Source organism: Numenius arquata, chromosome 11 (assembly GCF_964106895.1).
Source record: "Numenius arquata chromosome 11, bNumArq3.hap1.1, whole genome shotgun sequence".
NCBI lineage: Eukaryota > Metazoa > Chordata > Aves > Charadriiformes > Scolopacidae > Numenius > Numenius arquata.
Window position 1 is genome coordinate 35,329,770 of NC_133586.1, and position 26,567 is coordinate 35,356,336.

The 26,567-nt window shown below is 48.1% G+C and overlaps 1 protein-coding gene across 1 annotated transcript; it reads left to right on the plus strand.

Moving 5' to 3' along the window:
- The first annotated feature begins 13,014 nt into the window (after positions 1-13,014).
- MSX2 (msh homeobox 2) lies at positions 13,015-17,573 on the plus strand. The gene is made up of 2 exons (XM_074156327.1): positions 13,015-13,369; positions 17,149-17,573. Exons 1-2 carry the CDS (start codon positions 13,015-13,017, stop codon positions 17,571-17,573), a joined length of 780 nt encoding a protein of 259 aa, XP_074012428.1.
- Positions 17,574-26,567: the final 8,994 nt, after the last annotated feature.

The window sequence follows — 26,567 nt, forward strand, 5'->3', positions numbered from 1 at the left end:
ACCCAGACTCAAACCCCAGCTACTGTCACTTCTGCTTTCAGGGGCTCCTGGTGCTCTGAGTGGGGACTCAGTGTGGCTGTAAGGACAGTGATGGATTCCTGGTGTAAAACAGGCAAAACTCAGAATTAAACAGCATAAGATCATGAGGGGGTTTCCTTTGTAAAAGTTATATAGCAACAGGAGTTTTTTTTATATTAGTGAATTAATTAACAGAAGTAATGGTACAATGTGGTATATAGAAAAGTAAATAAATGTGCCAGGGCTTGAAGCATGGGAGATACTGGGGAGTTTTCCTGTATTCTGACACTTACCCCCTCCTGGGTTGTAAACCAGAGAAGGGGAATCATTGTGCAAAATCAGGGTTAGAATAGAAATTCCTTCATCCATCTGGTCATGACCCTCACTTTCCCATGCCTGTTCCCTGCACGTCTTGATCAATATTTTCTCTGGTATTTCAGTAACTGTAAACTGTCATTCTGAGAACCCACAAGTTACAACATTAAATAATGTTTTCAGATATGCTTATGTTGTTTATTTTAAGGATATGTCTAAATGTATCCTTCTAATTGCTTCATGGAAAAACAAGTTTACTTTATGGTTTGAGGGTGTAAGGCTGGGTATCATATTACTCCTGTATTTGTATAAGAGTGACTATTCAAATGGTTGTGATAAGCTACCGAGCCTGAAGAGCTACAATTAGATGTTTCCAGAAGCTGGTGCCTTGTCAGTCAGCACAAGGTGCTACAGATTTTGTAAGAACGCTGCACTGAGCTGCTCGGAAATTTTCAAAACTAAGTATTTGTTAAAATAATGCCCCTTTTCCCAGCAACAAAATATCAGGGTCTGTGTTTGGTTGGGGTTTTTTCACAAAACTTTTTGGATGTTTTAATCTCACTTTTTAATAAAAGTATGTTTAAGAATGTGCTGGAAAGTCGTGGTTGTTACTTCAAAAAAGTAAAAAAGCACAGTGTGTGTTAAATTGTGTGTTTAAATCCATCTCTGTAACTGAAGTGGTGAAAAAAATCTTATTTCTAAAAGAGAACAAACTCAATGAAGTGAATAGACATATGGGTACTGACTGATTTTCTTGTTAAAAGAAATGCAAAATCCAAAATGAAAATTTGTTTTCAGCATTTCCAGAATTTGAAAAAGAAAGAAGTAGCTCTCCTTCCTGAAACCAGCCTGCTTCGTAAAGGTGCTCTCCCAGCAGTGCAAATGAAGATGCTTATTCAAACTTGCAAACAAAATCCAGGAAGATCCTTTTGGCGTTTGGTATAAAGCCATTATGCAGGTGATTAACCCATTAATTTTCAAATGTGTACGTTGTCAAACAGGACAAAACAAACGAGAGGAGGATGAAAGCAAAGTTACCAATTACGACATTGTACGAAGGAGTCAGCCCAGATTTAAGTGACAGACCTTTCTTTTCCCTTTAGGTTAATATTGCCTAAATTACACCAAGCAATTTGCCACATATGATGCAAGTTAAATACCACTCCTGCAAACTCCGTGGAGAATTCTGCTGGCTCAAAGCACTTACAAGTGGCAAGACTGAATCAACCAACTTCAATTGAAAAGCATATTTGACTGGATATTGCATTTCCTTTGACTTAAAATGCAAATTGCAACTAACTTAGACAGATCTAGCTTTGGATGTGGGAAATGTGATTCAAAAGTCATTCAATCAAATGGAAGTCAGGGCTCCACAGCTTAGTCTCTGTTTCAACCACTGATTTATAAAACTAAGGTTAGACAATAATCTTTTTATGCTCTTGTCTTTGTGTTAAACAGCTTTTAATTTAAGACTGTATAATTTCAGGAATGATTTGAGATCTTAGCAGCAGAGATTCTCTTCTATGCAGTTGCTATAAATACATGTATAGAGAGATGTACACACATACTTTAAAAAACGTGTTTGGGAACAGATCTCAAGGGTTTGTATGCTATTGTTTGATGAAGATATAATTTGGAGAATATAAAGAGAGTTTGTTTGGAGGTAACCAAAGAAACCCTAGCACTATCCATCTTTTAACTCGTCAGCTATCTTGAACATAGATAATAAACCAAACATTTTCAGAGAGTGACAAATGATTTTCACGACGTCACCCCAAAGACATCAAACACACGTTATTCTGGATATCGGGAGTAAATTTTAGAGCTGAAAAAGCTGTTATCAGCTTCTGGTGTTCCCCTTTAAACAAAATTATGTTTTTCCCATGTAATTGGTGATCAGATTTTTTCAGATCTCCATATTACCAGTCCAGAAACTTCAGTGGAACAACAGCCTAAAAACTATAAACATTTTCTCTTATGCTATTAGTAACCCCCGCACTCAAGAAAAGAGAATTTCAATCATCACTTTTGTTTTCTTTTTCTGATTTTTCTTTCTTGTACTGAGCCATTCATTTTGCTTAGATTGTGGAAGTGAAAAAATTACTGTCTTTTGCATTTATACTTTTTTCATTCCTGGCACCACAGAATTTGGAAGGTGGTGGTAGGGATTTTAATTATGTACGGTAATTCTTTTAATTGGAAAATTTAATATCCCCCTGTTTATACTTTCTTACATTCTTGATTTCAAAAAAGAAAGATGCTGTTTGTTTGTTTTACAAAATCCAAATTTGGCCTGAACAAGCCCATAGAAGAGCTAGTTAATAAAATTGCTCAGTGTTTATGCTTCTCCCTGAAGATTGCACAGAGCTAGAGGAAAATACACACACGAAGGAGTGTCTGTCTCTCAAATCCAACACTGGATGATCTCATGTTTCTTCTGCCTTTTTGTATTGTTGTTGGAAACCTTTACCTGAAAAAAAAAAAAAAAAAAAAAACCACAACCAAAAAAAAGAGAGGAGACAAGAGTTGATTTGCCTTTCTGACGGAGACACATACACTGTGGTGATTAGAAAATTCTGTTCTTCCTTAATCTCTGTAGGTTCTGTGCTAGTGTCATCCCTCTGCCTCCAAGAACAACCTACACCACTCGTATGCTACACGAGAGCAAGCCTATAGCCTAGTAAAAAGACTGAAGAAAAAATGTTGGAGGGAAAAGAAATGAAATTGAGCCTGAAGACTTAAAAGCAACCTTTCTGCTCCTCGTACTGTGAAGCCAGCCCTTCAGTTGAAGGTAGAACAACAGAGCACAAGCTGCGAAACCAGGCTGCAATGAGGGCAGGAGGAGACAAATAGGGCAGATGTTTCTCTTGGGAGCAGAAGGGAAGGCACCGAGGAGGCGAGATGGGAGCTCACAACCTCTCCTTTCACACCTGGGCAGCATTCCAGCGTCTGCTGAATCAAGCCCAGGGCTGGAGGCAGTGTTTAAAGCCAGTGTGGGGGCAACAGAGGTGAGTGGGGAGACAGTCTGCTCCCTGGCCATGGGCTGCTTGGAAGAGATCCTGAGCATAAGGGAGAGTGGGTGAAACTGCCCTTCTTCCAAGCATGGTTGCTGCTTCTCATGCTGTCCCACTCCTCCTTCTTCCTTGCCCATCTTGTGGGCACACAGCCAGGCTGAGGAAAGCCAGCTGTAAAGCCGTGGCGCACCTCTCCGAACAGGACCATGCTGCCATCAAGGATGGTCAGAGCGGAACATGCTCCAGTCATAGATCATTTCCAACAACCTCCTGGGGTCACCAACAACGATCTGAGGGAAGGGGCAGCAGATGCCTCTTTGTACAAGCATTATCCCGTGTAGGCATTTACTGCCTTATTCTAATCTGCTTTTCTTCCCCTGCCAAGACCGATGCAAAACCAAGAAGGAGCCCTTTGATTTCTTTAGGACCCTTTGGCCCCGGCAGCACAAGCTATGCCTGCAGTGATGTTCTGCATTTGAATCCAAGCACCAGTGGGAATGGTGAAGGTAAATTGAGGACACCTATGCCCCGTGATTTGCTCTGTGCTGTTTGTAGCCTGCAGAAGCTGCTTTTCTTGGCATTCACCACCTCAAAAGAGAACACTTTGCATTTTGCTGCAAACTGATCTGCAAAAGGAAAATACACATACACCCCCCCAAAATCTGATTTTACATGTTAGCCTTTTTTTCTAGAAAAGAAAAGCAAAGGGATAATCACTAAAAATAATGTTACACTTGCAATAAATAGTTGCTATGGAGAAAAGCTTCTAGTGTTTCCCAGAAGGCATCAGCAACTTTCATATTTATTGAGTATAATCTGCCTTTTGCATTATCCTCTTTGAATTCTACCACACCAATAATAACTCTAATCATACCATTAGCAATTACCTCCAAGGTTTCCTGCCAGTTTCTCCTTTATTACTAACTGGTAAGATGTTCACAGCAAGGCATTTCCACTCTTTTCCCATAATCATGGATATACTTAATCTTGACTTATTTGAAACATGACCAAATAAATCAAAATCTTACTGAATAAACTAAGAATTTATACTTGTGAATGACTATTTACACATGGAAAAAAAATGTATAAATTAAAGCACAAATGGAAGTGCAAGAGAGACAAAGGGTACTTTATCTTTCTGTTGTTGTCTAGGCTAGTAGAGAGATGTGTTGCAAATTTAGCTGGTACTGGTCACGCTCCAGTAGATCTGGTGAGAATTTTGGATCATGCAAAGCTTTTGTTAACATTTCAGACATCGGGCTGATTAGGCCAGTTGTAATAAGTGGAGTTAGGTCATAACGAGGTTGGCTTTGTTGGACCTACACCGATAATGATGGAGAAGCAGAGCCAATACTATCACTGCAGACCAAGGCTGACTAAACTACTCTGATTGCTGTTAGTTCGAGATTTATTCCTCTGCAATGTAGAAAAATGTTAACATAATTTTAAGATGATTTTCTTGGCGTACGTGGATCTGGCTTTCACTGTGCTGTGAAGAGCAGCACCCCCTCCTTCGCCCTCTCCTCCTCCTCCTGTGCAGCGTATGCCTCTGGAATCCAAACTGCTACAGATCCAAGCGTTGCCCAGGCTGTTATCTGTTGTGGGCCAAATGGAAATTCATTACTCAGATACTCCTGCATGCACGAGCTCTGGTTGCTCTCTGTCTCTGTGTTGTGGCTGAGAACCATCTGGAGTAAATCAAATGAAATAAAACCTCTATTAACTGAACCTTATATATCCAGAGCTCACCATTATCATGGTCAAACACCCTGACATTGCAAAAATGTCTTTGCTTGGTACAAATCTATGTTTCCCACGTTTCTTCACCATTGTCACTGCTGCTCAGAAAATCGAGACTGAGCTGGTTGCCTGCATCCTGAAATATTTTGAACCACATTGTTATGTAGCACAATTGTGGAAGTTGACCAATGCCAAGCCACTGACAGGATCAGGGTCCAGCTACAACCCAAACCCTTAAATAATGAAAGCATCTCTGAGTATAGCGGTCTTGTTAGCACCACATTGAAAAAAAGAAAAAGAAAAAAAAGAAAACAACCCAAACCCAAATGTTGAAAAAACAATTTGATTTGACCATAGAGTAACTGAGATTTTTGCAAATGAGGAACTGTGGGGAGATACTATCCAAGGAACTTTCCAGTGGAACAAATTGGGATTGTGCAGTCAGAAGAAAATGCAGACTTTTAATAAAAAGCACACAAAATCTGAGTCAGTCTGTTACGTGAAGCAAAAAACCCATATAATAGACTACAGTGTCCTGATATCAAACCCTCTCTGAAAGTGCTCCCTCCATACAGTGTCTACAAGCAGCCACCTTGAGTTAGACTTAAAGAAATTTTTATTTTTTTTTACATTAGAGACTATAATTGAAGTTGTTTAAAATGTATTTTGCAAGTGCATAGGCAAAGATGGTGCTTACGTTGGAAAGAGGGTTATTTTCCAGAGGGAAATTACAGAAACAAGACAGTGTGGGATATTTCTGATGACCTTACATGAGGAGCGATACACGTATAGAAAGAGGGAAAGCTAGACTAGCAGGGATCAAAGGACTGCAAGCTGGATGAGTTAGTGATTCTTCTTGTCTCTGATTTCTGAGAAGCTGCGCAAAATACAGCTATAAAAAATTGTTGCATGGATTTAATTTCATCATTTGCTAAATGAGCATCCTTCCAACATCTGTTATATTCTAAAATATGATTTGCTTTGTTTATTACAACTTTCCATGCAAATATGGGTATATATATACAAATAAAAATTGTTGCCCTTCTTAAAAAGACCTGGAGCCAGTACAATCTGCAGAGGAATTAGGAGCATCCAAATAAATTTCCTATCCCTGGATAACATTGCCGGGACCCTGACGGCATTCTCTGCAGAGCTAATATCATCTCCAAATGCAATCACAGTAATTGCGAACCCTGTGAAAGAACCCTGAATGTAATTAAATAAAGGAAAGGAGGGAAAAAATCCCTGTAACCTTGGAGGGCTGGCTGGAATCCGGAGTGGAATGTGCTCACTCCGGCGCTCGCTGCCCACCCCACTCATATCCCGCGCTCGGGGTGAGAAAGTGACGGGAATGAGCTGGACGGTGTAAAAGCACGTTTGAGCTGAGGATTTTAGCTCTTTCCAGATTCCTGCGGGGAACCCCGTGGGTTTGGCAGCAGCCGGCTGTGAGCTCACACCCAGCAGGGCTGGCCAAGGACGGCAGGCGCGACACGCGAGGGCTCCGGTGCAGCATCACGCGTGGGGGAGCGCGGCGTGTCGGCTGCTGTGGCCACCCGAGAGAGCCTGAGCTGAGCTAAACCTAGCCCCAAAAGAGCTTAACCGGACTGCTGTATGGATCGGTCCCCCGCCTTCATTCTACCAAGTGAAAAATAAAAAAGGTCCTTAATCTCATTTCAGTATTTTTTCCTGGGGAAAAGAAAAAAAATGCAATTATGAAAATTTAAGTTTTCTTTGAATAAATGGTGTTTAAGAAGTAAAGAAATCAGCCAGATGATCTCACAGAGTCGGGCACTCTCACAATCAATTTGTACCAAATCTAAGTCTATAACTCAAAAGTGGATTATTGATTGGCTTATTGTATCAGCCTGGATAATCAAAAAGAGATGGGCGGCGACGGGAGACAAACGGCACGATCGCCAAGCTGCCATCATTCAGGGGGCTCGGGATAATAAAGACGGGAAGCTAAGTGGGAAAAAAATAACTGACAGCAGATAATTGTAATTCGAGAATTGCGTCAAGCGTGGGATACATCTCCATACCGCGGATATACTGCATAAATAATAGGATTTTTATAGGAACTCCGTTTGAGCACGGGGTAATTCGGTGTATTTCCTATCTCCCATCTCCTCTGTATTTCCTAGGTTGGTGGAGGGAAGCAGGCAAAGCATCGAAAACGAATGTATATGAAAACTGACAAATAAAAGTAAAACGTGCATATAAAAAGGAACTCAGCTACTTGTTTATATGGGGAGATGGGTGTGCATAGGCAGCCTCTGGGAATAATCGGGGGCTTGCATCTAAGTCAGTGCAGGAACTTTTAGTTTATAACTCTCCACACATTATTTTCCGCGCTGGGGGGAATCATTTTGATGTGTTCATAACCCAGACAAGCAGGAAGGTGCGTGCGATAATTAAAATTCACTGCAGCAAGTTCGATGGAAACCGCTTGCAAACGGAAAGACAAGAGCCCGGGAAAAAAAGTACTTTGCCCACGTTATTTTTCCGCTGGTGGATTTGGGGTGTCCCCTGAGGGCTCGGGACGGTCCCGGCTCCGAGCGGCACGGCGCCAGCAGGTGCCTGGGGTTTCTCTCCTCGGGGCCCAATCCTGCGCTCTCGGGAAGCAGCGCCGGCTGCGACAGCTTGGGGGGGAGCAGGATCCGGCCCTGGTCTCCAGGACAGAGCGTGACCCTCTGGGGTCCGGGGTCGCGGGAGAGACTCCCGACGCTACACACGACAACCGGCACCCTCAGAGTCCCGCTGTTCTTTCCAGCGAGGGGCCGTGCGTCGCCTCCGAAAACCAAGTCTCTATCTGATCCTCTTGATCGCGAGTTTTCTGCATGTAAATTTGACCTTTCTAACAGCACTTTCCTCCCCCGAAGCTTTCCCGTGTGTTTATTTAAAAAGTTATTACCTCGGAAAAAGAAATCGTTTTCAGTCCTTAAGGGCAAAACTGTTAACTGCTTGGAGCGGGAAGACATCTGATCTCTCCCAACTATCCCCTTGCCAAACAGAGTAAGTATCTGATCGTAAATTTCATTTACCTGAGCACAGAGAGAGAGGGAGAGAACAACCCTCGGCGGGTGGGAAAGGAGACGCTCGTATTACGCAATAATCACGGTTCATTGTACACTTACTGTCTTAACGAGTGGATGACACCGGTGCGATAAATAGGAACCATTGTCGGGTGACACAGAGGACAATTATAACGCGTGATTGCACTTACTGCCCGTTTCCCGCACCGAATATAGTGCAACTTTGCTTCATCGCATCCACCTTCCCCGCGCACCGGGAGCCGGGCGCTCAGCCGGGCTGCGCCTCCCGCCGCCCTGGGCGGGCAGAGCCCTCCCGCCCACCCCGACACCGCGGGACACGTCCCGCCCCGGGGGGGACGACGATGGGTGCTCCGGGGAAGGGGTCCCTCCTCAAGCCGCCCGGGAGCTGGCTCCGCAGCAAACAGCCATCAGCCAAAACGGCTTCAGAAACGGAGTCCAAAAGAGTCAAGAGGAGGATCTAGATGGAAGTGGCGGGAACCAGACCTGATCCCTCGGAAGCTCTGATGTTCAGCTCGTTTTAATTCCTTTCTAGCGTCTGGAGATAAATGCATAATATCTATTATTACAGCGCCTTTCTCTTGGCTCCGGGTCTCGTCTGGAGCAAGGCGATGAGACAAAAATCTCCCAACATCTGACACATCAAATATTATCCCGGCGTACACCCCGTTTCGGAGTAAAACTTAAGACTTGATGCACACTCTGATTCCATTTTCCTGCCTTTCTTTCTAGTCAAATCGGGAGCCTTATCTTCCTTTCTTAAAGGACTTCCACACGCCAGCCTCACGGTGGCTCGTTAAAAAAATCTCTCTTTAGAAAACGGCTTCTTAACCAAATCGATCATAAAAGGGGGAGGAAATGCTTGTGGGGTTGTCCCTCACGGAGAATAGACGCGCTCCCCAAAGCCCGCGAGCGTTTTGTCCCCGCGAGTTGGGACAAAAGTCACGGGCTGCTGTTTTGCGTGGTGTGGGGATACAGGACACCATTCGTGTAATGATCTGAATGGGCTCCCTCCTGATTTACACCGATAAAGGAGTAGGGGTGGGGGCGCTGGAGAAATTGGACTTCTCCCACCTCACCAGCCCCAGGTATCACAGACTAATTACGCTGTGGCATTTCGCGGCGGGGATGCTGCCCGCGGCCCGATGGGTACAGGAGCGAGGATGCTGCGGCAGTGCCTGCCCGTCGCCTCCCTCCGCCCCCAGGCTGGGAAAGGCGAAGCGGAGGTGGGCCGGGGGGCAGCCTGGAGCCTGGGGAAGGGGGAGAGGGGGAGGCGGGAGGCGGAGCTGGCCAGGACGGGCCGTCGCTGCTGCCGCTGCTGGAGCCGGTCAAACTGCACAGCCACTTCCCCCAGGAGCTTCCCTTTCATCTCCCCGCTCCTGGCGCCTGCAAAACAGCCTCAGTTTGTCTGCAACGTCTCTCCTCCCCCTGCGCTCCCTCCCTCCCCGCCCCACTCCAGCTGAGAGCCCCAGAACCGGGGCGCCCAGAGCCCGCCCCGGCACACGGGGGCTGATGCTGCCGGAGGCGGGAGGTGGGGCTGGGAGGCTACTGGGGGGTTAGGGGCTTTCTGGGCATCCTTGGGATGCGGCCGTGCCCCGAGCGGCGGCTTCTGACGGCGGGTCGGAGTTGGGGGACACACGGGCGTGGGGCTGGGAAACCGAGAGCCGGGCGGCTCCCGCCGAGCCCCGACGGCCGAGCCCCTGGGACCGCCTTCCCCGGGAGCGGGGTATCACCGGGGACACGAGGGGGGAGCCCGACGCAGGGGAAAACCCCTGGACTCACGTCGGTTCCCCCGGCCGGGAGAATTCCCTGCTGGTCTGAGGCTGGGCAGCCACTCTAGATCCCGTGTAGGAAGGAAAGCCTTAATTCCTAGAAATTTCTCCAAACCCCGTTTCAGCGAGGTTTCCGTCCCGGCATTCAGTGCCGTGGGGGTCTTCGTTCTCCTATATTTAACTGATAGGAGGAGGACGAAGGAGGGGAGGGGTGAGGGAGGAGAGAAACCTCCAAGTTCAGACTTTAGATAGAAAATGCTCCAACCTCGCCATGGGGTAACGCTGAAGAGGGCAAACGCCATGAGCAAACCCTGCCCTGCTTTGCCTTCCCAGGCGCCTTTGTGGCACCCAAAAGACAGCCAAACTATGCTGGATGAGCCAACTTCTGCTCCGTGCTTCACAATGCTGAGAGAGGGTTGTCCCTTGGTCCCCCTCCTTACTCCAGCCTCCCAAATAGCAGCACAGGGAAGCCTCTCCAAGCCCACGGAGATGGCGTGTAAGCTTGCCACCCAGGCCACAGCCAGGCAGACAGGGAGAGAAGCTGCACCCAAGGGACGTGATCGGTGTCACTGTGACCTGCCCTCCTGCGAGTTCTCCTTCCCCAGGCGCCCTTCCAGCGGGCATTGACTTTGGGAGCGCGGTATAATTATCTGTAGCATTTTCAGCAGCCCCACAATGGCTTTCCACGGGCGGTGCATTGTTCTTGACACACATGCATTGTTCCTGCATGTCCATCAATTCTCATTTACTTGTCACGGTGCAGGAAGCATGGAGAAGGGAAAGGAAGGGGGGGGGGGGCGGAGAGGGACAAACTCAACCCCACTGCAGCAGCAAAGCTTGCAAAGCTGGGGCTGGCTGATTGCAGTCCTGCATCTTCTCTGCGAGTATCTCCCAGCAAAGAGATGAGGTCTGTGGGGAAGGAGAAGTGACAAACTGGGCATAGCAAGACCAGCTGGAGAGGCATCACTTTGTGAGATCAACTATTATTTTCAACCTGGGAGAGAAGCCCGAATCAGGGCTCCCTGGCCTGAAATGTTGCAGGCTGCCTCAGCCATGTTAGTTGGGCTGAGGTGGTGAAAGGCATCACTTCTCTTTGCAGATCTGGCCTGGCTTTAATCCTTAACCCACCGAGGTCTCCAGTAAGACTGCTAGCAATAAGTAATGGATATACAAACCCTACTATTAGCCCCACTGATGAGTGAGGTTTTGTAACATGGCTTCTCGTATAAGTCCTCCCACACTCCTTCCCACACCGCAATCGTATGCCTAGGTCCCAATTTGCCATCCGAGGCACCAGAGGAGATGGTATCGGGGCTAGGGTGGCTCAGATACTTGAGCTGGGCTGTAAGGGGTTGGGGGGACCCCCTGGGCCCAGCACAGCACACTCAATAAGGCCCCTTCCTCAAGATGCTCTCTGTCCTGGCGTGGGTAGAAGAGCACATCCCAAAGAAAATCCACATCAGATCAATTCCTCTCCCAAAATGAGCTCCTGAATAGGGAAAAATCGGCTTTCCCACTAGAAAAACGTATAATCATCATCCATGTTGCAGGGGGGGTGGGAAGTTGTGATTTGTGGTGGCAGGACTGGGGACTTCCAAGACTTCTGCATGGGAAGGTCAGGAGTCCAAATCGAGCACAAGAAGGGCTAGTGAAATCCTGCGCGTTTTGTGGAAGGAATACAACCAAAAGCGTCAGGGAGAAGAGTCCTGCAGCCACCCAGGACCGAGCCCGCAGCTTCGTCCAAGCCTCCCCTGAAGTCAGGGCATGGGGCGATGAGCTGTGCCACACAGCTCCACCTGGGCAGAGGCACTGCCGCCTTCCCAGGGTATTTTGGTTTTTAGAGCCTTGGTTATAATTAACACCGAAACGGCTCCCAGATTCTGAGTTTCCTGGACGTTAAAAAAAAAAAAAAATGGTGAAAAAAAAAAAAACCAAAACAACAAAAACCCAGAGAAAGTTGCGGGCACAGCATGAAATAACGCCCGGGTAAGATTAAAATAATTATGAAAAGAACAATATGTATTTGCTTTTATCCGCGCAGTAATTAGAAACGCTTTTTAAAGGATACTCTTTATTCATACCACTGGTAGGAAGTCAAAAAGTGAGAGAATGGCTTTCATAGTACTGGTTTGATATGCCTCTTAATTAAGGGCTGCGTGCCCCTAATTTATTAAAGCTCATCTATTCATGACGTGTGTAATTGACGCTGGAAAAAAATAATAATTACACATGCAACCTCTGCAGAGTGGTTTTGCCCGACTTGGGTCCTGCTGCCGCGGAAACGCAAACAAAAAAGATCCCTTTTCGGATGGAAAATGAGCGGCGCAAAACAGGCGCCCGCGTTTCTCCGAGGGGACGTTTCGCTGAGCGAGGGTCCAGCATCCCGCCCCCCACACCCCCCACACCCCTCACCCCGTGGGAAAGCACCCCGTTTGGCGGGGAGCCGGCCGGGGGCCGGGCAGACCCCGCTCCGGGAGGGTCGGCGGGGCCGGGGAGCGGCGGTACCGGACGGGGCGGCCGGCGGGTGGAGAGGATGGGGGGGGGGGGGCGGCCGGGAGGAGCCGGGCCGGCGGCGAGAGGAGGCAGAGCCGCGATCTTCTAAAGTTTCCTCTTCGCCTAATCATCAGCCTTAATTACCCCGGCGGCTTTTTTTTCTTTTTTTTTTTTTTTTTTTTTTCCCCCCCCTTCTTGCTTTGGTATGATTATAGCTCTGGACGGCTCCTTAATAGCACAGCTCCGCTGGCTGCCCGTGTCATTAACTCCTAATTCATTTCGGAGGGGACGGGGGGAGGGGGAACACCCCAAACAAAATAAGCCCCGAAAAAAAAAAAAAAAAAAAAAAAAAAAAATGTTTCTACCCTCCCTCCCGCTCCCGAGCCAATGGCATGAGTCACCCCGCGACGTCAGGCCCCAGCGCGGGCCCTGATTGGCCCGCGGGGCGCTTACTCCACTTCCCAAAGGAGGAAAGAGCCGGGAGCCCCCGGAGGGGGGAAAAGAGGGGGGCGGCAGCGCAGCGCCTCACTCGCGCAGTCCCCGCGCAGGGCCGGGCAGAGGCGCAGCGCAGCTCCCCGGGCGGCCCCGCTCCAGCCTCCCTCCGCACCCGCGATGGCTTCTCCTTCCAAGGCGAAGGAGGTTTTCTCTTCCGACGAGGAGGGCCCGGCGGCCGGCGCCGAGGAGCACCACAAAGTCAAGGTGTCCAGTTTGCCGTTCAGCGTGGAAGCCCTCATGTCCGACAAGAAACCCCCCAAAGAGCTGCCGCTGGCCGCGGCGGGGGGCAGCGCCGACGGGGCGGCCGTGGGCACCTCCAGGAACATGCTGCTGCCGGGCCACGGCTCCCGGGACGCGCACAGCCCCCCCGGGGCGCTTACAAAAACCTTCGACACCGCTTCGGTCAAATCGGAGAACTCGGAGGACGGCACGTCCTGGATCCAAGAGGCCGGGAGATATTCCCCTCCGCCAAGTGAGTGGCTAGGGAAGGGGCCGCGGAGGACTACGCGGGGCTGCGCGGAGCCGCCGGCGGACGGGGGGGAGGGCGAGGGCAGGCGGGCACCGCTCCGGCCCCGGGCTCCCAGTCCCCGAGCTGCGCTGTTCCCCGGGCGCCGAGATGCACAGGAGCAAGCTGGATATATACATATATACATTATAGTTTATATATGTATTCATATCTACGTACCTGTGGTTTTTATACGTATGTTACATATTTCTTCATGTATATGTTATATATTTATATACATAGGTATATAAATATGTAACTATATATAATATATACTTTTGTATATTATATATTTATATACCTATGTATATAAATATATAATGCTTTTAAAACCATAGAAGGATGAGGAGCTACCACGAACTAGCTCCCTTTCCCGACACACGGCTCGTCGGTTGCCAGTTCGTACATTTATGTTATCCCGTTGCAAGGAGAACTGGAAATTCTCCCCGTTTCCTTCTCGTTTACACCAGACGCCTCAAAGCAATCCCCTCACTCTAAAATACACGGGCAATTGTCCCTTCCAGCCTTGCGCGCTTTCTGCGCGCTGACTCCCGCCGCGGTCTGTTCTGGCAGAGTGTTTCTTTCTCTCTCCCTGTCAAAGTTCCCCGGGCTGGGTCTGACCTCTTTAGCCCTTGCGATCTTTCCCGACCCCCTCCCCACCGCCTTAGGGACATGCGATCCGGAGGTGACAGGTCACTTCTTAAACCCTTCTGCTGTTCGAGCCGCGCTGCTGTGTCTGCGCTGAATTGCATTTCGCTTTCGGTGAGATCCCTTTAAAAAAAAAAAAAATTTAAAAATACAATTCGATTCCTTTCAAGAAATAAAAAGCCTTAAAACTACCTTCAAGAAAAGGTGAAAAACGTAGCCCGGCGGTGCTGGACTCTGCTTTCCCATGGCCAGGCGATACACCTGTATTAGCAGATCGATCCGCCCTCCTCAACGCGTCCCTAACTTGCCTGATGTAAACAAAAAAGCTCTCGTTTATTTAAGTTAATGACTTTACAGATGCGAACTGTTGAGCCAGACAGCCTCGCAGAATTTGCTGCTGCAATCTAACATCGCAAGAAGGAAGTTTAGTGCTATTACAGCTCCTCTCTTTTTACTTTGACAGTCATTTCGATTTGGCTTTCAGCCGCTTCCTTTATTTTGCGATAACTTTCCGAATTAATTTTATTTCTAACGTGCTGGGAGAGGGTCCGGAAGAGGGGAAGCAGCCCGCCCCTGTCATTCCCTGTGTAGCTCCAGTTTGCGATTTTCATGTACCCCCAAGTATGCTGGAAAAGCGTGAAAAGAAGCGTGTGTTCCTACCCGGCCCCCTTCTCTAAAACTGCCCTAACCCCCAGACTTAGACAAGGCCTAATGTTCTCTCGGCAAGTTTTGGGTTGCTTTTTTTTCTTTCCCCCCTGCGAAATTCCTCCTCTTTCTCTGTTAAAATTGGCGATTCGTGAGATCTGCAAAATAGCCTTGTGAAGGACTTCAACAGCTAGGGAGTTCAGGTCCGGTGATTTCAGCGGGATTTGGGGCGAAAAATGATGATCAGGGCAGTAAAAGGTCCTTCGGCTTCGATCATCTTCCTAATTTCCCCCCTCCCCGGCTCTCGATCCCCTCGCAGCCGGTGTGACAGCAAGAGGCAATGACTGGTTCTCCCGCAAGAAGCCCGTCTGTCCGTGGAGGGGTTTGACATTAGAAGCAGCTCCTCGATTTATTATTATTAATATTACGGGTGGGACGAACTGGGGAAAGAGATGTAAAAGTTAGATTTTTGAGCAACAAGGAGAGGCAACCGTCTCCAGATGATGATTTTTGTCTGACATTGGCCAGAAAACGGAGGATAAACAGGAAGAAAAAAGAAAAAAAAAAAAAGAAAAGAAAAGAAAACCCACAGCGAAACAAATCACTGCAGCGAGTGTTCGAGGACTGGCACGGGATAAACGCAATTACAGGGTCTGCGGTGGCGACGGTCCCTGCTTCTTATCAGAGTTTGGCAGTCACTTGGGGGATGGTGAGGGAAGAAGCCCCTGAACGCTTGGGTGTATTCCGGGGGACATACTTGTCCGGGATTTAACTTAAAAACATGTTTTTGCGGTTTCCCCCGTGCGTAGCAGAAGTCAGGACGGGTCGGGCTAACCCGACAGTTGTGGAAGGCGCTGGGACTGGGAGACATCCCTGGTCGCCCTGGTAAAGCCCATTTCTTCTGGAAGGAGACCCGGTTCAGCTGGATCTTTGGAGAGCTTCGCTTTAAGAAAAGAGACAGTTTGCGTTTTAAAAGAGAGAGTGGAATAACGGGGTGACCGGTAGTGAATTTAGGGTCGATTTGGTTTAGTTTTAATTTAGTGTAGTTTTAGGAGTGAAACAACTGTCACGGTGAGAACCTTAATTATTAAAATTCCCTCGTGTGATCATAAGACTCTATTTGACAAGTTGGGTTCTAAGAGGGTTTTATTTTCTGCGTTCGGTATCTAGAAGAAGAATAAGAGAAGTTTAACTTTTTCCACTATAGCTGTTTTCTCCCTCCCCTTTTTAAACTTTTGAACGCTTGCCTCGTGGGATTTTATTAATTGCAACGGTATGCAATTAAACAGCTTCGTGGACCAGATTATTTTAACAAATAAAAGAGGAAAGTGAAAGGGGTCCAGAAAACACGACGTGCAAATGCTGACACGCGTTTGAAGCAGACGCTACAGCGTGTACAAAATTTATCAGCCTCTTAAGAGCAGCCTATGTGTCATTTTCTCTATCAAGCTTGGGAGCCAGAGTGGCTTGTCATATGCCCGGGGAGTGATCCGAAACACAGCCAAATCGCTAAGCTTTTGAAGCCGGCCGCGTGCTTTTTAATCATTCTTTAGATTGCAAAATTATTAGTGAAATGCGAAATGAATCTAAAGACAAGTCAGCGATGTGCCATCCCGGGCACGTGTGCCTGACCTGCGTGGGGTTATAAGGCAAGCACAAAAGGTAGTAGATTTCCTGACTTGTATTGGCTACAGATGCTGCAGCTATGTGTTGAGGGCTTTTTAATTGACAAATGTCATAAAAGCCAAAAGTCGAATGAAAAGCGTGCTGCTTGCTTTTTTTTTTTTTTTTTTTTAATACTTGTTGTAAAACAGAAAATGCTTCTTGAAAAGAAAAGTTATTAAGCAGAGAAAAACTTGCTCTTGAAGAAGAAATATCAAGAAAAATGCCCAGTTATCTAAACCACAAAAATTATCAGATTCACTTATTCAGCTCTCAGGAAAAAAAGATAGGGTTGACTTGTTGCTCTTGGTGAAGAAATCCTGGAGCGGGTCTGGGCCAGGCTTGTCTCTTGCACCACTGTCCTTTTGTGAATCTCCTGCTTTTGCATATATGATTGTCATGTGCTTTGCTGAGGTTACTCCCCCAGTTCTGCAGCTACCAAGACAGCTGTTTTGTGTGCTCTAGACCCCTATGATGTGACTCCTAAGGGGATCTGCCGTGTGTATCTGTGAATCCTTTGTGCCGTTTGCCTCCAAGCTGTCCTTTCAAAATCACTGAGGCAAAATTTCACTTCCCATGACATCTGCTGAAATCCTGTGAATAAAAGTTTGGCCAGAAAAATATTTCCAGAGCCACTTGCAAAAGGATCCCCTGATTTGAGGGTATCACCTGGCGGGACCCTCCTTTCACGTACCTCTCCCTTCCCACCCCAGCCCTCTCAACCACGACATCTCTCCAGAGCATGCAGGTCTCCCTGCTTTTGTGATAACCGGCCTTTCCCTTCCTTGCAGGACACCTGAGCCCCACTGCCTGCACCCTGAGGAAGCACAAGACGAATAGGAAGCCCCGAACCCCATTCACCACTTCCCAGCTGCTGGCTCTGGAGCGCAAGTTCCGCCAGAAGCAGTATCTGTCCATCGCCGAGAGAGCCGAGTTCTCCAGCTCCCTCAACCTCACAGAGACCCAGGTCAAAATCTGGTTCCAGAATCGGAGGGCCAAGGCCAAGAGACTGCAGGAGGCTGAGCTAGAGAAGCTCAAAATGGCAGCGAAGCCCATGTTGCCGTCGGGGTTCAGCCTCCCTTTCCCCATCAACTCTCCCATCCAGGCTGCCTCACTGTATGGAACATCCTACCCTTTTCACAGACCTGTGCTTCCTATCCCGCCTGTTGGACTCTATGCTACTCCTGTTGGATATAGCATGTACCACTTATCCTAAGAAGATCAGAAAGACAAAGTGACAGCGAGACAGACTTCCTGGTGGATCATGTCCAACCCTGAGAAGGCAGTACCCCAACCAGTACTGGCCGTTCTTTCAGCACGCTTCTATCTGCCATCCTGAGTGTACGGGAGATTGCGTTAGCAAAGCAAGGCATCCTGTATGCTATGGGTTGGGTGTCTTCTGAGAGTGCTCTGAGCGCTCAGAGTCTGATCCTCAAAGAAAAAAAAAATGTAAAAACAAACAAACAAAAAAAAATCAAAAAAAAAAGAAAAAGCATTTGAGCAAATGTAGGGGTTTTATACAGTGCACGTAATACTAGAATAAAAAAGAACAGGTGAAAAAGCAATGTCATCCTATGGAGGCAGAGATTTCCTGACGCCTTCCTGTTGGTGCCCAACACATGTTTAAAGTAAGAGGGGTGCATGCCCTAAACCCACACTCTCAAGTGTCATCACATAATATGGGGGCAGGGGGGAGGGAAATAAAAAGGTTTATTCAAGGTTATGTTGTTTGGGTTTTTTTTTTTTTAAAGAAAGCAGAGCCCTTAGCTAGAGACACCGTGTAAATAGAAACTAGACCCAGTAGAGTCCGAGTGAAGTTCAGAGCCAGCGAGTTCCCGCATTTCTGGGGGCAGGTAAAATTTTTTTGCATCCCAAACTTCAACAGATGTTTGCAACACTATGAGCATCAGGGCCCCTAAATGGATCAAGTAGAACAACAGCTTTACCAACACTGGCTCCTGTAAATCCTTTATCTGTATAAATAGCTTCAGCGTTTGTAAAGCACTGTGAGGGGAGGTAAAGTGCAGGGGAGGGTTGTTAGGCAGTCTCGTCTTTATCTCTTCCTATTGGCATGCTTAGAAATTTTTGGTTACAGCCAGGTAATCTTGGCTCTGCGATGCTCTTTGAAAACCAGGAGAGAGGGAAGGAAGCTTTCTGAGGAAGGTTTCTGGGTTGTTTCCACAGTGGTGGTGAGCAAAGGATTGTTGAGCACTTCTGGGAGATGTTTGGGGTTTTTTATTAGTATTTGCAACAGTCTGTATTAAATAGAAGAACCCCCAGAGTCTTCCTCTCCTTCCCTTGCAAAGGATGCCAATGTAAGTGACTCATGCTTCAAGCCCTTCTTAAGAGATCCAGGTATCACAAACAAACAACCCTACTAGGAGGACGGTGGGGTGCCAAGAGACTGCGTAACCTGTCTGTCCCCATGGGAGCTCCCCGAGCGCTGGCAGTATCTTCCCCAGGTTTCTCCTTATAACTGTTGTATTATATGTATTATTCTTGCTAAACTTTGTGAGAAAGTTACTCCAAAGGCTGTGGAGCACTGAAGGCAGAGCTTCTCCTGGATTTATTTTCTTAGCATGTTGTTGTGGAAGAAAGAAAGAAAGAAACAAACAAACAAAATAAGCAGAAAAACGAAAAAAAAAAAAAAAAAGGCACGAGGTTTTGCTGGTTTTGGTTTGTTTTGACCCAGGCAGTGTCACTGCCTGGGACTCACTACAGATGAACTTCCCCTCTCCTTTCCCCTCACCCCCAATCTTCCATTATAGGAAAGTCCCTTTGAAAGGGATGCCTTGTACAATTTTATATATTTTATTGAAGATTTATTATTTCTTATCTCTTATTTCGAATTAAATTAAAAAAGAAAAAACATGTTTAATCGCGTGTGGGTCTATGAGTGTTTGGAGTTCTTTAAAAGGTAACTTCTCTCTCCGTGTGTGTTTTGCACCGCTGGGTCAAGTTCAAAGGAATGTTTGGGTTGCCTTTATGATTATTTCCCCTTTCTGAATCTGAATTAAAGCCAAATTTGCAGCACATGAAGGTGAATTGCAAGTCAACAATTCAAAGTCGAAAGCCAAACCTTTTATGAGGTTTCCTTGTTTTTAACAACCGCTTTTAGGCGCCTCTGTTCTTTACAACATCATACTCTGGTGATGTTTCCATCACTTTTCTTAGCTCGTGTGCCTTTCTCTTTTGCTCAGGACTCCCCCTCCGACTCGCCTTTCCACTGACCTCAAATCTGTGCTTTAGTGGGGGCCAATTTCGACCCCCGCAGTAATTGGGGGTAATTTTGTACAGGTAAGACGTGGCAGGGACCCTGTAGTACCTCAGTACCGCTGCATTTCAGTGCTCCCGTGTGCCCTCAGCCTGTCCCATAGTTTTCGGGGCAGCTTCTCTCAAAAGATGCGCTTATGTGCTGCCCGGAGATCAGATGCTGGACCATCCGCCCCCGGCCTTGTTGGAGAGGGGGGGTCGGGTTTGCACAGCTAAGAGGGGTATCCGGGAGGTCAGGGGCACCTCGACAGCGCTTCCCAGAGGGGAGAGCCCCGGGGGGTCGCCGGCCGCAGCCCTTCTTCCCCCACCCCGAACCCCAGGCCGCCGCCTCGCTGCCCGCCTGCCTCCGTCCGGGCCGGGGGAGCGGCGCTCAGCACCCTGCCGGACCGGGCCTCGGTTGTGCGAGAAGGAAAAGGCCAAGGGGTGAAAACCGCTCCCGACCTGGGCTGTGAGGAGGGGGCTGCGGGCTGGGTTAGCGGCTCGGGGAGCTCAGGGCTTGGCGGATCCTGCCTTGCTCACCCCCTCCCTCCCGACTCCGAAGAAAAAAAAAAAAAACCCAACCCTGTTAACCTTCCCGCTTCGCAACTGTAGGGAACAAAGCTGAGGGAACCTAATCTCCATGCAGACTTTTCAAATTAGCATTTACTGCCGCATAAAAACCGGAGACAACCGCTTCTTTCTCGGGCTCCCTCTTTCTGAAGTATTTTCCCCCCTAACTTCAGGGCAGGGTGAAGCCCCCCTCGCCCCGGTCCTTCCCTGGCCGATTGTCCCGAGTGCTTTCTTAGCTGGGCTGGGCCGGTTATAAATAAACCAGCGGTATTTTTTAACCTTCAGTATAAATCAGCTGTGTCAGGGATTACAGCTAAATCTTTTCGCTGGAAATTCTTTGAGCGCAGGAGCTTTGTGTGTGTTATGATAGATCCTTAAATGGATACAGATTTATTGCAGAACACAAGGGTGTTGAAGGAAAAGCTTCCAAATCTCGGTTACAACCTCTGCTATGGGAAAGGCAGGACGGATCCGTGACACCTTCCCCGAGCTTGCGGATGGCATGACAATTCACCCTGCGCCCATTATTAACTTGTTCCAATTAAAGCCTTCAGAAAGGCCGAGTTAATTGAGTATTATATTTTATTAGGAGGGAGGTGTCAAGCTTTACTCATGAGACTTCATCATCGGCCTAATGGGAGCTGCCCCGCAGGCAGATCTGTAACTGAATAAATTACAGCAAGGCAGGGAAATCAGAATGCTACCATTAAAAGTGATGCACTTACTGAAATTCCTCCTCCACTTTCGCAAGAGGCTGTGGAGGTGTGGCTTTAATTAGTTATTTTAATGCAAAGTTAAATTGTTCCCAAAGTATTTTCTGACACAAAGCAGATGCGATGATTAGAAGTTGAGTGAGACTGAAAGGAGTTGGCATCTGTTCCAGGTACATCTATATATTTTAAATTTCCAATAGAAAGTGAAAAATAATTAGAGCAATAAATAATAAACATTAAAAACAACGCGATAAATTATCCCGATCCTTAAAATCCCGACTTGCTGAACAGCGGCTCAGGCCAGCCGGGCGCAGCCCAGCTCTCCCGGGACCTTAATTCACGAGGTATGGATTTGTTGACATAAACAGTTAGGAATGGGCTTTCTGACTCGCTACGGCCCAGCGTTCATTACCTAGAGCCACGGGCGCTCGGAGCCTGCATTTCATGTTGTCACGTTGCCTTGTCAAACCCCGGAATTCCTGCATTTTATAGGGAAGGAGGAAAACTCGCCGGCTGCGGCGCGCCTGTGAGCCGGAGCGCCCGAAAGCGCCGGGGTCTGATCTCCGCCGGGAGCCTCGCTGCGACACCGGGGGCGACGGGCACCCAGCTCGGCGGGGCGGCGGCGGCGACCCGGGAGGACCCCGGCCCCTCCGGGCGGGCACGGATGGAGCCGCTCCAGGCTGGGCACCAGCTCCCTGCTCCGGGGGCGGTGGGGGCTCCGCGCAGGAGCGGGCACCTGCTGTCCGGGGGGTGCAGCCAAGCTCCAGGCCGGGCAGGGCTGGGTGACAAGCGGAGTCCCGTCCGCAACAGCATCCCTCTCCCGGCCCCTGTGCGGTCTCCTCCGCGCGGGCACCCCCGCACCGCGGATTTACACGCACTCATACACCACACGGGTACACGCGTGTGTGTGCGCTCACATACATCTCTATAGGGGCGAGCTGTACGTTGCAGATTTCTATATAGCGCCTGTGCGTCTCGCCACACAAACGCCAGAGGCACCCCAATGCCCGATTTGCGCACACCTGGGGCTCGGCAGGATTTTTTGGGGTGAGTGCTGGACAGGCACGGCAGAAGGAGGGGAGCCCACGCAGGGCACAGGGGGTGGATGGCAAAGCGCCCACCTACCCGGTCCCCCGTGCTGTCCCCGGGGCTGCGGGAGGAGGCTCCGAGCCACCCACTCGCCCCCCGGCTGCGCGCACCTCCCGCGCAAGTAGCCAGCGAGTCCGCGGAGCAGCTGCGGTGGATCCAGCTCCTACCGACCCCGGGGCTATTCTGATAGGGGAGTTATTATTTTGCTTTCTCCAAAGTATATTTCTGCCCCTCTATTTATCCCCCGTTTATTATCCCCCCAGACTAACGTATATCTCTTTACTTAAATAAATAAATAAAAGAGAAAAAAAATATCTCCACAAACAAACAAAAAACAACACTCCCGCCCTGCCCCCCCCCGTGAGACTGTATTTCTCTCGTGCCTGCGATCAATAACCACGGAGATTTTAAAAAGCCTTTTCGGGCAGTCATTTCTCGAAGTTAACCTACTTTCGGCAGTACCCACATTCCTTGCCTTGGAACTCTCTCTCGCAAAACAAAAACAAAGCGGTTATTCCGTTTTGGTTGTTTTTTTTTTTTTTTTTTTTTTTTTTTTTTTCCCTTCCAGAGCAAGGGGGGATATTTTCCAGTGAAAAGCATTGAAGGATCTCAGGGAATCTGCATAGCTCATCCCCGCACTGGGAAACTCAGGAACGAACTGGGACAGGGTTCACGCTCCTTTTCGGTGCCGGACACCACCGCGGAGAGGGTGTGACTTTGGGGTCTTTTTTTGTTGTTGAACTCTTTTGGTTTGGTTTTTTGGTTTGAGTGTGAGTCCCTTAGTCCCTCGATGTGTGTTTCCCACCGTAATCCATAAGGCATTTGGCGGGTGCTACCAGCAGTTCCCAACTAGTTGCACGAAAGGAATAAAAATCTTTCCATCCATTATATTTCGGTCTTTTAACACCAGAGCAATTCTGTCCCTGCTGTTTTAGTGGAAATACCGGTCTATAAAGCTGCAACTGCAGTATATTTTAAAATGCTACTTTTTTTTTTTTTTTTTTTTTTTTTTAAGGGGATTGGAATAATTCTGCTTTCCTTGGGAAGGAAAAGTCCCAAGCAATGTATGTACGATTAATGTTTTATAACACTGTTCAAGGAAATTAAAAACATTGTGTGATAGTCTTACTGTAAAGGCAGGTCTTTTTTGGCAAAATGTTCTGTATATGTATTTCTTAGATTGCTGTGTTTTGAATAAGCAAGAATCTCGTAAAGAAAAAAAAAAACACGTTCCTTAAAAGTATGCGCTACCCGTTTTATTAAACTGATTATGCCAGCGTTCAACTCAAAGTTTGTTTTAAGTAGGAATATTTTCCCAGACGTGTAATGGATTGCTTGAAAACAGAATTCTTTGCTTTTTAATGACCTGTAATGGCCAATTCATTTCAACTGCGCTTATCAAGGTGCTGTGTTAAATAACAAACCGGTTCTTGAAAACAAAAAAGTCATAATGAAAAATAAGCAGTCAGAATAATCTCCCATCTCCGAGCCAAAAAAATGCAATAAAATTAATTTAAGACTGTCAAAACATCAAAGCTGAGAAAAGGAGCTGCTAAAATAATGTCTCTTGATAAGGAAATAATAAAAACACACCAAAAAATGTCTACTCAATAAACTCCACTGGATTTGGGGGTCTGTGCTATATTTTATTTGGTGATGAAAGCACTTTGATGTCACTGTATTCCAAACAATTATTATTATAATTTTAAACAACCTGGTGTTTTCCATTACTAACGGCTTACGCTTTGAAGTTACACCTCATAATTTCTTAAATTAAATAAATCATTTTAAGTTTGCACTGGGAGCCTTTTAATAGCAGAGAAAGGAATATCATTATCTTATTGAGAGGCAATTGCAGTGGCTCCAGTTTGGCTGTAGCTGGGGGCAAAGTGGTGCACTATAACAGACATACTTTATTAGCCTCCCATAACTCTTGAAAGAACATTTTTATATTTTCTTTGATTCCTCCCCCTCCCCCTCTTGTTTTAAAGCTGTCCCAACCTTTAATTACTGCCTAATATGAAAAGCATTATTTTTTAATGCTGTGTAATTTACCAGAGGCAATAGGCCAAGTTAACAATTGTTTATTAGGGTTGCTGTTTCACACAGGGCAAAGAATGCTGTTCCAAACCCAACTTTTCATGGGTGGTTGCACTAATTAATACAGTGTCTGAGACTCCTAGGGGGTTTTTAATATTAAAGCCTATGGGGCGGAACGGTTTTTAGAAGTCCAGCTCCTGCTGACGTCCTCCTCCCCTCCCCAGTGATTTCTGCTGCTTTCAAGCTGTTTTGATCCGAGGGGAAAGTCGGCCGGCAGGAGGGGAGCGCCCTCGGAGCCTCCCCGGCCCCGCGGTGCCCCGGCGGGGGTGGCACCCCGCACCCCGCGCCCCGCCGAGCCAGCGGCGCCCGCCCCGGCCCCGAGCGGTGCCCTGCGGGGTCCGCGCTGCCCCCACCCCCCGGGGGTCTCCCCCCCCGCCCCTCTCCCCTCGCTTTGATTCCTCCCGTCAAGTCGCTTGGGCTGTAATTGAGGATGAGGCGGGCGGTGCCGGCACGGTGGCTCCGCGCGTAAGGCGGGATCCCTGGGGTCTGGCACCGCGGAGGCTCGGCGGATCCGGGAGCTGCCTGCACACCGACCCCCGCCCTCTCTTCTCTGGTGCCAAGCACAAAACTGGGCTGCTTCGGGGTGGGGGGTTTGGGGGGGGGGGGGATGCCTTGAGGGGTGCTTCTCCGTAGCTGCTCCCGAGAACTTAACAGAGCTACTTCATTAGATCTTCACGGAGCACCAGACAGCTCCGCGGCTGAGAAGACCGGCGCTGCGACATCTCCCAAGGCGGTGACTTGAACTTCAGAGCATCCTTGTCCCCCAGACGTCCCCAGCCTCCCTTCCCCGTCCCCAGCGGGTACCGCCTCCCCCGGGTGCATGGGCAGGAGGATGCTGCAGGCGGGGACACCCCTCTCCCCGCGGCGGGCCACGGCTCTCCCCCCCCTAAAGGGAGACACGGGACATCCATCAGCTTGATAAATGGGGGTTACTCACTCCCGTTCTCCCTGCTAGTTTATTTTCTTAAACTACCGGGCAAAAAGTGTAATGACGGAGCAGACAAACACACTAACAAACAGACGACAGCTTTATGGATGGAGCTCAGCTCCGAGGACTGAGGGGTGTTAAAAACCGAGCTCTGCCGCCTTTGCCCATTCTCGCTCCAGCTCGGGTCACTTTTGCCTCTCGAAGGGGAAGGAAAAAAAAAAAAAAAAGAAAAAAACAAAGGAAAAAAAGTAGTGTTGGGCGGAGGGAGCAGCCTTGGCTGAGTTTTAAAGGAGGAGACACTTACGGATTTATTTTATGGGCTGACCAGGGCTGTTCTCCCTGCTTCCTTCGCCGTTAGCTCGGCTCCTTTGCAAATCTAATCTGCTCGGCTCCTTTGCTATTTTTCATGTTGGACCCATGCGTTTCTCCTCTAAGCCTTTCTCCTTTTTGATGTAGCGAGTCAATTGAAGAATGTTGGTCTCGGTTATCAATCACCCAGCTGGGGCTTAAAGGGCTCGGGCTAATCAGATTTAATTGCTCATGTAGCGCCACTCCTGCCCTGGGCCACGACCGACTTGCTCAATTAAACCCCAAATACCTGCAATCAATAAATAAGGAATGACAACACGTTTAAGGGATTTATCCAGCAAGGAATTGAACTGGAAACAGATTACAACAGAAAAAGGCCCTTTTATAATTAAATGTACACCTCTTGCAGAGGGAAAAGCTATGTTTAAAAAAAAGTAAGAAGAAAAAAAGGAAAGAAAAGATTTAAAAAGAGAGATCTTGTTCCCTTTGCCCGGGGAAAGAAGAGATGCCGGCGCTGTCTTCCGAGAGGCCATTCCCGATCACTTATTAGCTTATTTATAGCCCGGGAAATCCAGAGCCCTGCGCGGTGCCGGGGCCTCTGCTGCGGGTAGCGCCGACACCGCGTCCCGCTCCGCGGACAAACCGTTCCTCCCCCTTTTTCCGCGCCTTTCCCTGCAGCGAGCGGCCACTGAGTCAGCTTTCCCCTCAAACGCGTGTTTTCTGTTTAAACACCCTGGCCAGCGGAGTGAGGCGTCATCGCTTCTGACGACGTGAAACTGTCAGTCCGAGCTCCTAAAAGAAAAGAGGGGAAAAAATTTGCTTTTCCAGCCTCTTGTTTGGAACATAGTAGTAATTGACCGAGATCAAATAACGTTGAACGTGCATAAATAATTGCTTTTAGCAGATTTGCCGTTCCATTGTTATTTTTTTTAAGAACTGCTTTGAAAGTGGCAGATGCAAAAAGGGTTTGCAATTAATACCAAAACACACTACTTTGGACCATCCAGGCAAGTTCTTGTCCAGGGTTTCCGCACCAGCAGCTGCTGTCTTTTATTGGAATTAGGTTGTAAAATTGCCCCTTCAGCAGATCTGCTGTCAGTGCTCATGGAAAGAGCAACAAGGGGAAAGAAAACAGAGGGAGGAGAAGCTGGCCGCTAACCTGGAGGAATCCGAGCGAGGCGCTCCTGCTCTGCAGTCACGCTGCAGTGGGGTGGATGTGTCAAAGCCTGTGATTTGCAATGAGTTTTGC